This window comes from Arabidopsis thaliana (genome assembly GCF_000001735.4).
Source record: "Arabidopsis thaliana chromosome 1 sequence".
NCBI lineage: Eukaryota > Viridiplantae > Streptophyta > Magnoliopsida > Brassicales > Brassicaceae > Arabidopsis > Arabidopsis thaliana.
This window is the reverse complement of record NC_003070.9, coordinates 12,778,488-12,791,229: the sequence shown is the minus strand read 5'-3', so window position 1 is coordinate 12,791,229 and position 12,742 is coordinate 12,778,488. Positions and strand designations below refer to the sequence as shown.

Sequence of the window (12,742 nt, the reverse complement as noted above, 5' to 3'; positions counted from 1 at the left end):
AAATCCAGAAACATTATCATTCGCCTGAACATTCAACCTCACGATAACATAGAGATCAACATTAATCTCTCCTCAAGCACATCGCTTGGCCAAAGTCTAACAAAAAAACTCTCACAACATCAAAAGCATAATCCCTCTAAATCGATCTCTCTCCTTATTTATAATAGAACAGAGTCTGTTAAAGATATTTATAGATCCTAAAAATATCTTCTTCTTCAAGCAATCTTCCTTCCCACTTGAACTTGGCGTGTCTTGAAAATGGTGTCTAAGAGAGAAAATAGAGGCGATTGGAACCGTTACTGTAGTCATATTCACATATATCACTGAACCATTTAATAGATTTAATCTAATAGAGCTATGCTGCTCTACAAATAAATATTCGTAACAACTCTTAACAACATGTGACTACAAAAGAAAACCAAAATGGCATATGGGTACATCTGTAAGCTACGATCTCTTTTCATAGCAATAATTTGTTTGGACAACTAAAAAAGTAAAGCACAACGAAACTCTACAGAATTTGTTTGCTAGAGAGAGAAACAAGAAACATATTTAAAACAATTGCTAAAAATGGACAACATTAGTTTCACTATATAAATCACCAAGACTAACCCAACATTACCCACCAAATCATCTTCTTCACAAATATAAACAAGGAGTAAAACATTTTGTAATACTCATTTGTATTAAATCATCACTAATACTTAAAAACGATACGTTATGGGGATTCAAACATGCAGTGTTTTAATAATCGTAGCTATATTGACGATGATGTTTTCAGCACACATTGCTCAATCAAACAGTATAACAATGTGTGTGAAACATTGTGCACAAAACGAGTGCTTGAAAGCGGCGAAAAAACCTACTCCTGAAATTTGTGATGAAGCTTGCAAGAAAATCTGCAACAATCAATTATTCGGTGATGAAAAGTGGTTTGTTCCTGCTCCAAAGGGAAGCTCCCGAATCTGTAGATGGGCGCCTAAGTATTGCCAATTCTGAATTATGAAAACTCCTAATGATATGTTTTTTTCATGATTATAACATAACAATATAAAAATATGTAAGTACGTAATCAATTCATTATTCTTATAAAATAATTTCTTCCTTTAATTTTTGATGCATATTAAAACAAGCGTTTATGTCAACAAAACATTGGTCTATAGAGTATTTCGATTTAACCAAACTAGCTAGATCAACCCAAATACATACATTGGCTATATATTAAGTCTTTCGACCAACATATATATCAAATATTTGGCCTTGAATTTAAAAGAATAAAAATATGACTTATCATCAACAACTGTTGCAAAACTTATTTACAAACTAAAATTTTTAATGTAAGAAAAAACAACTGCAATTCAGTAACAAACTAACAATCATACAATGTACCAGTAAAAACAAAAAAATATTAAATGTTGAATTATATAGGATAAATACAAACAAATAGCAACATCTTAGTTAATTTCTCAATTAATTCAAGAAGAAAAATACACAAATAGATCAGTTGATTTTCCAATTTTCCAATTAGAATAAAAAAAATTCAGGGGTTTAATTATTGACAGATATAAAATAGTTCTTTTTTTGTTGGAATTTTTCTAAAGCTTTTCTTGAATGAGATTACACTATAAAGAAATCAGAATATTTAAGTGCATATGTATGGTCAATTTTGTATTGATCTGTTTTTCATATTTGATAAATTCAAACCCTATTCTATCTTAAACGAGACAATTAATGATAATTTTCTCTGAATTACATTTGTAGTAATTATTATAAACAATGAAGGCCATTTTCTCATTTATACCTTTGTGTTATTAACTAATATAGAGATGAAAAATGTAATGGTAGACTTCGTGTTCCTAATTTGGAACAATTAGATACCACATTGTATTATTATTCTAAAGTAAATAGATACTCCATAAGCGAAGAGCAAAAGATGCCCAAATTTAAAAGAACAAAGTTTTGGAGACAGATAAATTAGAAGTCTGCTATTAAAAAAACCAGTCGGATAAGGCCCACAACCAGGCCCAAACGTTTGTGTTTAAAATCAGAACCCTAATCGCAAACGGCAAACCCAATATTTCCCACAGTTCTTCTCATGTGTTCACCAATCGCCCTTTACAGCCAAAAGCTCACCGCAAATGCCACACGAGAAGGGTGATAAGGTTCATCAGACGTATGTGAGAAAACGGATTCAGCATTCTTTAGAGGAAGCGAAGGATGACGTGGATGATAACGTGGCAGAGAAGAGAAGGAAAGTCAAAGAAGAGAAGGACGGTTCAATTAAATTAAATTTGAAGGACTAAAGTATAAATAAAACAATCAACTCTAAAACATAGAAGAAAATATAGTCACTCTATATATAAAACAATTCTGCTGATTTCTCTATTTTAGAGTTCTATATAGAGTAGGGTTGGAGAAAAATTTAGAGTTTTATTTCTAAAATAAAGTAGGGTTGGAAATGTCCTTAGGAGATATACTTCTCTTCTCACTTTGATGTTTGTGTCTTCTAAGGGACAGTTTATCTAACACATGGTTAGCCTCTTGCTTCTCATTGAGAATTTGATGAACAAATGGTGGATATACCCGATTGTTCTTTACAAATGCACATTGCAATTTCTCAAAAACAACCAATGACTCAATCAATTCCTTCTTTGAACTTGAGCGATCTCCTGAATCGGTGAATCTTTGTCAATCAAGTCACCTCCACCCGACAATTCAGTATCCTGAATTGCTTCAACATTTTTGTTCGAAACTATCTCCTAACTTGATGCGCTTACAACGATAGCTTCTGATTCAAGAAATTTATGTGCCTCCCTCTTGCGATCAAAATCTTTGATCCAATGTTTCATTTCAAGATCGAGTTCCATAAGTACTCGCTTTTTGTCCCGATTGTTTCCAAACGTTAACAATAAACCATCCTTCACCTGGCTCCAACTATGGAACGGAATCCACGATAGTTCCTTGTGGAACCAAAATTTTGCTTGACCACCAAAAAAACCAGAAACACACGCCAACTTGTCTTTCTCACTATAGTCACCACCAAGAAATTGAGCTTCAGTCATCGCAATCCCCTCTTCGGATTACCTTTAGTGAAGATCCGGAGGTCCAGCTGTCTAATGTCATCTGAAATCGATCGAGATTCAATCCTCTCTACTGCGCAAACCACTTGCTTCAAGGTTTCCTCCATCGAAGTCAACAACTCCAAAAATTGCACCTCCGGATTGGCATAGTAACTTGAATCCGCCCTAGAGAAACTCCAATTGTTTTTTCGCAGCATCATTATCCATCATAACGTTTGACCAAAACCAGTTTCACTGCACCAATGTCAAGTTGTTGATATCCCAAACTCCAATTTCAAATACAATACTCAAATAGAAAGATGATCCGACTGATTGTCAAAACAATAACCAATGCAAATCCAGAAACATTATCATTCGCCTGAACATTCAACCTCACGATAACATAGAGATCAACATTAATCTCTCCTCAAGCACATCGCTTGGCCAAAGTCTAACAAAAAAACTCTCACAACATCAAAAGCATAATCCCTCTAAATCGATCTCTCTCCTTATTTATAATAGAACAGAGTCTGTTAAAGATATTTATAGATCCTAAAAATATCTTCTTCTTCAAGCAATCTTCCTTCCCACTTGAACTTGGCGTGTCTTGAAAATGGTGTCTAAGAGAGAAAATAGAGGCGATTGGAACCGTTACTGTAGTCATATTCACATATATCACTGAACCATTTAATAGATTTAATCTAATAGAGCTATGCTGCTCTACAAATAAATATTCGTAACAACTCTTAACAACATGTGACTACAAAAGAAAACCAAAATGGCATATGGGTACATCTGTAAGCTACGATCTCTTTTCATAGCAATAATTTGTTTGGACAACTAAAAAAGTAAAGCACAACGAAACTCTACAGAATTTGTTTGCTAGAGAGAGAAACAAGAAACATATTTAAAACAATTGCTAAAAATGGACAACATTAGTTTCACTATATAAATCACCAAGACTAACCCAACATTACCCACCAAATCATCTTCTTCACAAATATAAACAAGGAGTAAAACATTTTGTAATACTCATTTGTATTAAATCATCACTAATACTTAAAAACGATACGTTATGGGGATTCAAACATGCAGTGTTTTAATAATCGTAGCTATATTGACGATGATGTTTTCAGCACACATTGCTCAATCAAACAGTATAACAATGTGTGTGAAACATTGTGCACAAAACGAGTGCTTGAAAGCGGCGAAAAAACCTACTCCTGAAATTTGTGATGAAGCTTGCAAGAAAATCTGCAACAATCAATTATTCGGTGATGAAAAGTGGTTTGTTCCTGCTCCAAAGGGAAGCTCCCGAATCTGTAGATGGGCGCCTAAGTATTGCCAATTCTGAATTATGAAAACTCCTAATGATATGTTTTTTTCATGATTATAACATAACAATATAAAAATATGTAAGTACGTAATCAATTCATTATTCTTATAAAATAATTTCTTCCTTTAATTTTTGATGCATATTAAAACAAGCGTTTATGTCAACAAAACATTGGTCTATAGAGTATTTCGATTTAACCAAACTAGCTAGATCAACCCAAATACATACATTGGCTATATATTAAGTCTTTCGACCAACATATATATCAAATATTTGGCCTTGAATTTAAAAGAATAAAAATATGACTTATCATCAACAACTGTTGCAAAACTTATTTACAAACTAAAATTTTTAATGTAAGAAAAAACAACTGCAATTCAGTAACAAACTAACAATCATACAATGTACCAGTAAAAACAAAAAAATATTAAATGTTGAATTATATAGGATAAATACAAACAAATAGCAACATCTTAGTTAATTTCTCAATTAATTCAAGAAGAAAAATACACAAATAGATCAGTTGATTTTCCAATTTTCCAATTAGAATAAAAAAAATTCAGGGGTTTAATTATTGACAGATATAAAATAGTTCTTTTTTTGTTGGAATTTTTCCAAAGCTTTTCTTGAATGAGATTACACTATAAAGAAATCAGAATATTTAAGTGCATATGTATGGTCAATTTTGTATTGATCTGTTTTTCATATTTGATAAATTCAAACCCTATTCTATCTTAAACGAAACAATTAATGATAATTTTCTTTGAATTACATTTGTAGTAATTATTATAAACAATGAAGGCAATTTTCTCATTTATACATTTGTGTTATTAACTAATATAGAGATGAAAAATGTAATGGTAGACTTCGTGTTCCTAATTTGGAACAATTAGATACCACATTGTATTATTATTCTAAAGTAAATAGATACTCCATAAGCGAAAAGAAAAAGATGCCCAAATTTAAAAGAACAAAGTCTGGGAGACAGATAAATTAGAAGTCTGCTATTAAAAAAACCAGTCGGGTAAGGCCAACAATCAGACCCAAACGTTTGTGTTTAAAATCAGAACCGCGACCGCAAACGGCAAACCCAATATTTCCCACAGTTCTTCTCATGTGTTCACCAATCGCCCTTGACAGCCAAAAGCTCACCGAAAATGCGACACGAGAAGGGTGATAAGGTTCATCAGACGTATGTGAGAAAACGGATTCAGCATTCTTTAGAGGAAGCGAAGGATGACGTGGATGATGACGTGGCAGAGAAGAGAAGGAAAGTCAAAGAAGAGAAGGACGATTCAATTAAATTAAATTTGAAGGACTAAAGTATAAATAAAACAATCAACTCTAAAACATAGAAGAAAATATAGTCACTCTATATATAAAACAATTCTGCTGATTTTTCTATTTTAGAGTTCTATATAGAGTAGGGTTGGAGAAGAATTTAGAGTTTTTTCTCTAAAATAAAGTAGGGTTGGAAATGTCCTTAGGAGATATACTTCTCTTCCCACTTTGATGTTTGTGTCTTCTAAGGGACAGTTTATCTAACACATGGTTTGCCTCTTGCTTCTCATTGAGAATTTGATGAACAAATGGTGGATATACCCGATTGTTCTTTACAAATGCACCTTGCAATTTCTCAAAAACAACCAATGACTCAATCAATTCCTTCTTTGAACTTGAGCGATCTCCTGAATCGGTGAATCTTTGTCAATCAAGTCACCTCCACCCGACAATTCAGTATCCTGAATTGCTTCAACATTTTTGTTCGAAACTATCTCCTAACTTGATGCGCTTACAACGATAGCTTCTGATTCAAGAAATTTATGTGCCTCCCTCTTGCGATCAAAATCTTTGATCCAATGTTTCATTTCAAGATCGAGTTCCATAAGTACTCGCTTTTTGTCCCGATTGTTTCCAAACGTTAACAATAAACCATCCTTCACCTGGCTCCAACTATGGAACGGAATCCACGATAGTTCCTTGTGGAACCAAAATTTTGCTTGACCACCAAAAAAACCAGAAACACACGCCAACTTGTCTTTCTCACTATAGTCACCACCAAGAAATTGAGCTTCAGTCATCGCAATCCCCTCTTCGGATTACCTTTAGTGAAGATCCGGAGGTCCAGCTGTCTAATGTCATCTGAAATCGATCGAGATTCAATCCTCTCTACTGCGCAAACCACTTGCTTCAAGGTTTCCTCCATCGAAGTCAACAACTCCAAAAATTGCACCTCCGGATTGGCATAGTAACTTGAATCCGCCCTAGAGAAACTCCAATTGTTTTTTCGCAGCATCATTATCCATCATAACGTTTGACCAAAACCAGTTTCACTGCACCAATGTCAAGTTGTTGATATCCCAAACTCCAATTTCAAATACAATACTCAAATAGAAAGATGATCCGACTGATTATCAAAACAATAACCAATGCAAATCCAGAAACATTATCATTCGCCTGAACATTCAACCTCACGATAACATAGAGATCAACATTAATCTCTCCTCAAGCACATCGCTTGGCCAAAGTCTAACAAAAAAAACTCTCACAACATCAAAAGCATAATCCCTCTAAATCGATCTCTCTCCTTATTTATAATAGAACAGAGTCTGTTAAAGATATTTATAGATCCTAAAAATATCTTCTTCTTCAAGCAATCTTCCTTCCCACTTGCACTTGGCGTGTCTTGAAAATGGTGTCTAAGAGAGAAAATAGAGGCGATTGGAACCGTTACTGTATTCATATTCACATATATCACTGAACCATTTAATAGATTTAATCTAATAGATCTATGCTGCTCTACAAATAAATATTCGTAACAACTCTTAACAACATGTGACTACAAAAGAAAACCAAAATGGCATATGGGTACATCTGCAAGCTACGATCTCTTTTCATAGCAATAATTTGTTTGGACAACTAAAAAAGTAAAGCACAACGAAACTCTACAGAATTTGTTTGCTAGAGAAACAAAAAAAATATTTAAAACAATTGCTAAAAATGGACAACATTAGTTTCACTATATAAATCACCAAGACTAACCCAACATTACCCACCAAATCATCTTCTTCACAAATATAAACAAGGAGTAAAACATTTTGTAATACTCATTTGTATTAAATCATCACTAATACTTAAAAACGATACGTTATGGGGATTCAAACATGCAGTGTTTTAATAATCGTAATTATATTGACGATGATGTTTTCAGCACACATTGCTCAATCAAACAGTATAACAATGTGTGTGAAACATTGTGCACAAAACGAGTGCTTGAAAGCGGCGAAAAAAACTACTCCTGAAATTTGTGATGAAGCTTGCAAGAAAATCTGCAACAATCAATTATTCAGTGATGAAAAGTGGTTTGTTCCTTCTCCAAAGGGAAGCTCACGAATCTGTAGATGGGCGCCTAAGTATTGCCAATTCTGAATTATGAAAACTCCTAATGATTTGTTTTTTTCATGATTATAACATAACAATATAAAAATATGTAAGTACGTGATCAATTCATTATTCTTATAAAATAATTTCTTCCTTTAATTTTTGATGCATATTAAAACAAGCGTTTATGTCAACAAAACATTGGTCTATAGAGTATTTCGATTTAACCAAACTAGCTAGATCAACCCAAATACATACGTTGGCTATATATTAAGTCTTTCGACCAACATATATATCAAATATTTGGCCTTGAATTTAAAAGAATAAAAATATGACTTATCATCAACAACTGTTGCAAAACTTAGTGACAAACTCAAATTTTTAATGTAAGAAAAAACAACTACAATTCAGTAACAAACTAACAATCATACAATGTACCAGTTAAAAAAAAAAATGTTAAATGTTGAATTATATAAGATAAATACAAACAAATAACAACATATTAGTTAATTTCTCAATTAATTCAAGAAGAAAAATACACAAATAGATCAGTTGATTTTCCAATTTTCCAATTAGAATAAAAAAAATTCAGGGGTTTAATTATTAACAGATATAAAATAGTTTTTTTTTTGTTGGAATTTTTCCAAAGCTTTTCTTGAATGAGATTACACTATAAAGAAATCAGAATATTTAAGTGCATATGTATGGTCAATTTTGTATTCATCTGTTTTTCATATTTGATAAATTCAAACCCTATTCTATCTTAAACGAGACAATTAATAATAATTTTCTCTGAATTACATTTCTAGTAATTATTATAAACAATGAAGGCCATTTTCTCATTTATACATTTGTGTTATTAACTAATATAGAGATGAAAAATGTAATGGTAGACTTTGTGTTCCTAATTTAGAACAATTAGATACCACATTGTATTATTATTCTAAAGTAAATAGATACTCCATAAGCGAAGAGAAAAAGATGCCCAAATTTAAAAGAACAAAGTCTGGGAGACAGATAAATTAGAAGTCTGTTATTAAAAAAACCAGTCTGATAAGGCCCACAACCAGGCCCAAACGTTTGTGTTTAAAATCAGAACCGCAACCGCAAACGGCAAACCCAATATTTCCCACAGTTCTTCTCATGTGTTCACCAATCGCCCTTTACAGCCAAAAGCTCACCGCAAATGCGACATGAGAAGGGTGATAAGGTTCATCAGACGTATGTGAGAAAACGGATTCAGCATTCTTTAGAGGAAGCGAAGGATGACGTGGATGATGACGTGGCAGAGAAGAGAAGGAAAGTCAAAGAAGAGAAGGACGATTCAATTAAATTAAATTTGAAGGACTAAAGTATAAATAAAACAATCAACTCTAAAACATAGAAGAAAATATAGTCACTCTATATATAAAACAATTCTGCTGATTTTTCTATTTTAGAGTTCTATATAGAGTAGGGTTGGAGAAGAATTTAGAGTTTTTTCTCTAAAATAAAGTAGGGTTGGAAATGTCCTTAGGAGATATACTTCTCTTCCCACTTTGATGTTTGTGTCTTCTAAGGGACAGTTTATCTAACACATGGTTTGCCTCTTGCTTCTCATTGAGAATTTGATGAACAAATGGTGGATATACCCGATTGTTCTTTACAAATGCACCTTGCAATTTCTCAAAAACAACCAATGACTCAATCAATTCCTTCTTTGAACTTGAGCGATCTCCTGAATCGGTGAATCTTTGTCAATCAAGTCACCTCCACCCGACAATTCAGTATCCTGAATTGCTTCAACATTTTTGTTCGAAACTATCTCCTAACTTGATGCGCTTACAACGATAGCTTCTGATTCAAGAAATTTATGTGCCTCCCTCTTGCGATCAAAATCTTTGATCCAATGTTTCATTTCAAGATCGAGTTCCATAAGTACTCGCTTTTTGTCCCGATTGTTTCCAAACGTTAACAATAAACCATCCTTCACCTGGCTCCAACTATGGAACGGAATCCACGATAGTTCCTTGTGGAACCAAAATTTTGCTTGACCACCAAAAAAACCAGAAACACACGCCAACTTGTCTTTCTCACTATAGTCACCACCAAGAAATTGAGCTTCAGTCATCGCAATCCCCTCTTCGGATTACCTTTAGTGAAGATCCGGAGGTCCAGCTGTCTAATGTCATCTGAAATCGATCGAGATTCAATCCTCTCTACTGCGCAAACCACTTGCTTCAAGGTTTCCTCCATCGAAGTCAACAACTCCAAAAATTGCACCTCCGGATTGGCATAGTAACTTGAATCCGCCCTAGAGAAACTCCAATTGTTTTTTCGCAGCATCATTATCCATCATAACGTTTGACCAAAATCAGTTTCACTGCACCAATGTCAAGTTGTTGATATCCCAAACTCCAATTTCAAATACAATACTCAAATAGAAAGATGATCCGACTGATTATCAAAACAATAACCAATGCAAATCCAGAAACATTATCATTCGCCTGAACATTCAACCTCACGATAACATAGAGATCAACATTAATCTCTCCTCAAGCACATCGCTTGGCCAAAGTCTAACAAAAAAAACTCTCACAACATCAAAAGCATAATCCCTCTAAATCGATCTCTCTCCTTATTTATAATAGAACAGAGTCTGTTAAAGATATTTATAGATCCTAAAAATATCTTCTTCTTCAAGCAATCTTCCTTCCCACTTGCACTTGGCGTGTCTTGAAAATGGTGTCTAAGAGAGAAAATAGAGGCGATTGGAACCGTTACTGTATTCATATTCACATATATCACTGAACCATTTAATAGATTTAATCTAATAGATCTATGCTGCTCTACAAATAAATATTCGTAACAACTCTTAACAACATGTGACTACAAAAGAAAACCAAAATGGCATATGGGTACATCTGCAAGCTACGATCTCTTTTCATAGCAATAATTTGTTTGGACAACTAAAAAAGTAAAGCACAACGAAACTCTACAGAATTTGTTTGCTAGAGAGAGAAACAAGAAACATATTTAAAACAATTGCTAAAAATGGACAACATTAGTTTCACTATATAAATCACCAAGACTAACCCAACATTACCCACCAAATCATCTTCTTCACAAATATAAACAAGGAGTAAAACATTTTGTAATACTCATTTGTATTAAATCATCACTAATACTTAAAAACGATACGTTATGGGGATTCAAACATGCAGTGTTTTAATAATCGTAATTATATTGACGATGATGTTTTCAGCACACATTGCTCAATCAAACAGTATAACAATGTGTGTGAAACATTGTGCACAAAACGAGTGCTTGAAAGCGGCGAAAAAAACTACTCCTGAAATTTGTGATGAAGCTTGCAAGAAAATCTGCAACAATCAATTATTCAGTGATGAAAAGTGGTTTGTTCCTTCTCCAAAGGGAAGCTCACGAATCTGTAGATGGGCGCCTAAGTATTGCCAATTCTGAATTATGAAAACTCCTAATGATTTGTTTTTTTCATGATTATAACATAACAATATAAAAATATGTAAGTACGTGATCAATTCATTATTCTTATAAAATAATTTCTTCCTTTAATTTTTGATGCATATTAAAACAAACGTTTATGTCAACAAAACATTGGTCTAGAGAGTATTTCGATTTAACCAAACTAGCTAGATCAACCCAAATACATACGTTGGCTATATATTAAGTCTTTCGACCAACATATATATCAAATATTTGGCCTTGAATTTAAAAGAATAAAAATATGACTTATCATCAACAACTGTTGCAAAACTTAGTGACAAACTCAAATTTTTAATGTAAGAAAAAACAACTACAATTCAGTAACAAACTAACAATCATACAATGTACCAGTTAAAAAAAAAAAATGTTAAATGTTGAATTATATAAGATAAATACAAACAAATAACAACATATTAGTTAATTTCTCAATTAATTCAAGAAGAAAAATACACAAATAGATCAGTTGATTTTCCAATTTTCCAATTAGAATAAAAAAAATTCAGGGGTTTAATTATTCACAGATATAAAATAGTTTTTTTTTTGTTGGAATTTTTCCAAAGCTTTTCTTGAATGAGATTACACTATAAAGAAATCAGAATATTTAAGTGCATATGTATGGTCAATTTTGTATTCATCTGTTTTTCATATTTGATAAATTCAAACCCTATTCTATCTTAAACGAGACAATTAATAATAATTTTCTCTGAATTACATTTCTAGTAATTATTATAAACAATGAAGGCCATTTTCTCATTTATACATTTGTGTTATTAACTAATATAGAGATGAAAAATGTAATGGTAGACTTTGTGTTCCTAATTTAGAACAATTAGATACCACATTGTATTATTATTCTAAAGTAAATAGATACTCCATAAGCGAAGAGAAAAAGATGCCCAAATTTAAAAGAACAAAGTCTGGGAGACAGATAAATTAGAAGTCTGTTATTAAAAAAACCAGTCTGATAAGGCCCACAACCAGGCCCAAACGTTTGTGTTTAAAATCAGAACCGCAACCGCAAACGGCAAACCCAATATTTCCCACAGTTCTTCTCATGTGTTCACCAATCGCCCTTTACAGCCAAAAGCTCACCGCAAATGCGACATGAGAAGGGTGATAAGGTTCATCAGACGTATGTGAGAAAACGGATTCAGCATTCTTTAGAGGAAGCGAAGGATGACGTGGATGATGACGTGGCAGAGAAGAGAAGGAAAGTCAAAGAAGAGAAGGACGATTCAATTAAATTAAATTTGAAGGATTAAAGTATAAATAAAACAATCAACTCTAAAACATAGAAGAAAATATAGTCACTCTATATATAAAACAATTCTGCTGATTTCTCTATTTTAGAGTTCTATATAGAGTAGGGTTGGAGAAGAATTTAGAGTTTTTTCTCTAAAATAAAGTAGGGTTGGAAATGTCCTTAGGAGATATACTTCTCTTCCCACTTTGATGTTTGTGT

The 12,742-nt window shown here is 32.8% G+C and overlaps 7 protein-coding genes and 4 pseudogenes across 11 annotated transcripts; 4 read left to right on the top strand and 7 right to left on the bottom strand.

Moving 5' to 3' along the window:
• Positions 1-624: 624 nt before the first annotated feature.
• Positions 625-1,108, top strand: AT1G34825 (Plant thionin family protein). The gene has a single exon (NM_001084188.2). The coding sequence runs from the start codon at positions 721-723 to the stop codon at positions 997-999; it is 279 nt and encodes a 92-aa protein (NP_001077657.1). The 5' UTR covers positions 625-720; the 3' UTR covers positions 1,000-1,108.
• Positions 1,109-1,943: 835 nt separating this feature from the next.
• On the bottom strand, positions 1,944-2,235 carry AT1G34823 (annotated as a pseudogene). The gene has a single exon.
• A 404-nt stretch (positions 2,236-2,639) lies between these two features.
• On the bottom strand, positions 2,640-3,280 carry AT1G34822 (uncharacterized protein; the record flags this gene model as incomplete). Its single annotated transcript, NM_001333128.1, is given in 3 exon segments — positions 2,640-2,723; positions 2,778-3,073; positions 3,085-3,280. The coding sequence occupies 3 exon segments, from the start codon at positions 3,278-3,280 to the stop codon at positions 2,640-2,642; spliced, it is 576 nt and encodes a 191-aa protein (NP_001322508.1).
• Positions 3,281-4,134: 854 nt separating this feature from the next.
• On the top strand, positions 4,135-4,413 carry AT1G34820 (Plant thionin family protein; the record flags this gene model as incomplete). Its single annotated transcript, NM_001084187.1, has 1 exon — positions 4,135-4,413. The coding sequence occupies one exon, from the start codon at positions 4,135-4,137 to the stop codon at positions 4,411-4,413; it is 279 nt and encodes a 92-aa protein (NP_001077656.1).
• A 944-nt stretch (positions 4,414-5,357) lies between these two features.
• On the bottom strand, positions 5,358-5,649 carry AT1G34818 (annotated as a pseudogene). Its single transcript has one exon.
• Positions 5,650-6,053: 404 nt separating this feature from the next.
• AT1G34817 (uncharacterized protein) lies at positions 6,054-6,694 on the bottom strand (the record flags this gene model as incomplete). Its single annotated transcript, NM_001333127.1, is given in 3 exon segments — positions 6,054-6,137; positions 6,192-6,487; positions 6,499-6,694. The coding sequence occupies 3 exon segments, from the start codon at positions 6,692-6,694 to the stop codon at positions 6,054-6,056; spliced, it is 576 nt and encodes a 191-aa protein (NP_001321025.1).
• An 851-nt stretch (positions 6,695-7,545) lies between these two features.
• Positions 7,546-7,824, top strand: AT1G34815 (Plant thionin family protein; the record flags this gene model as incomplete). The annotated part of the gene is made up of 1 exon (NM_001084186.1): positions 7,546-7,824. One exon carries the CDS (start codon positions 7,546-7,548, stop codon positions 7,822-7,824), a length of 279 nt encoding a protein of 92 aa, NP_001077655.1.
• Positions 7,825-8,767: 943 nt separating this feature from the next.
• AT1G34813 lies at positions 8,768-9,059 on the bottom strand (annotated as a pseudogene). The gene has a single exon.
• A 404-nt stretch (positions 9,060-9,463) lies between these two features.
• On the bottom strand, positions 9,464-10,104 carry AT1G34812 (uncharacterized protein; the record flags this gene model as incomplete). Its single annotated transcript, NM_001333126.1, is given in 3 exon segments — positions 9,464-9,547; positions 9,602-9,897; positions 9,909-10,104. 3 exon segments carry the CDS (start codon positions 10,102-10,104, stop codon positions 9,464-9,466), a joined length of 576 nt encoding a protein of 191 aa, NP_001321024.1.
• Positions 10,105-10,959: 855 nt separating this feature from the next.
• Positions 10,960-11,238, top strand: AT1G34810 (Plant thionin family protein; the record flags this gene model as incomplete). The annotated part of the gene is made up of 1 exon (NM_001084185.1): positions 10,960-11,238. One exon carries the CDS (start codon positions 10,960-10,962, stop codon positions 11,236-11,238), a length of 279 nt encoding a protein of 92 aa, NP_001077654.1.
• A 944-nt stretch (positions 11,239-12,182) lies between these two features.
• AT1G34808 lies at positions 12,183-12,474 on the bottom strand (annotated as a pseudogene). Its single transcript has one exon.
• Positions 12,475-12,742: the final 268 nt, after the last annotated feature.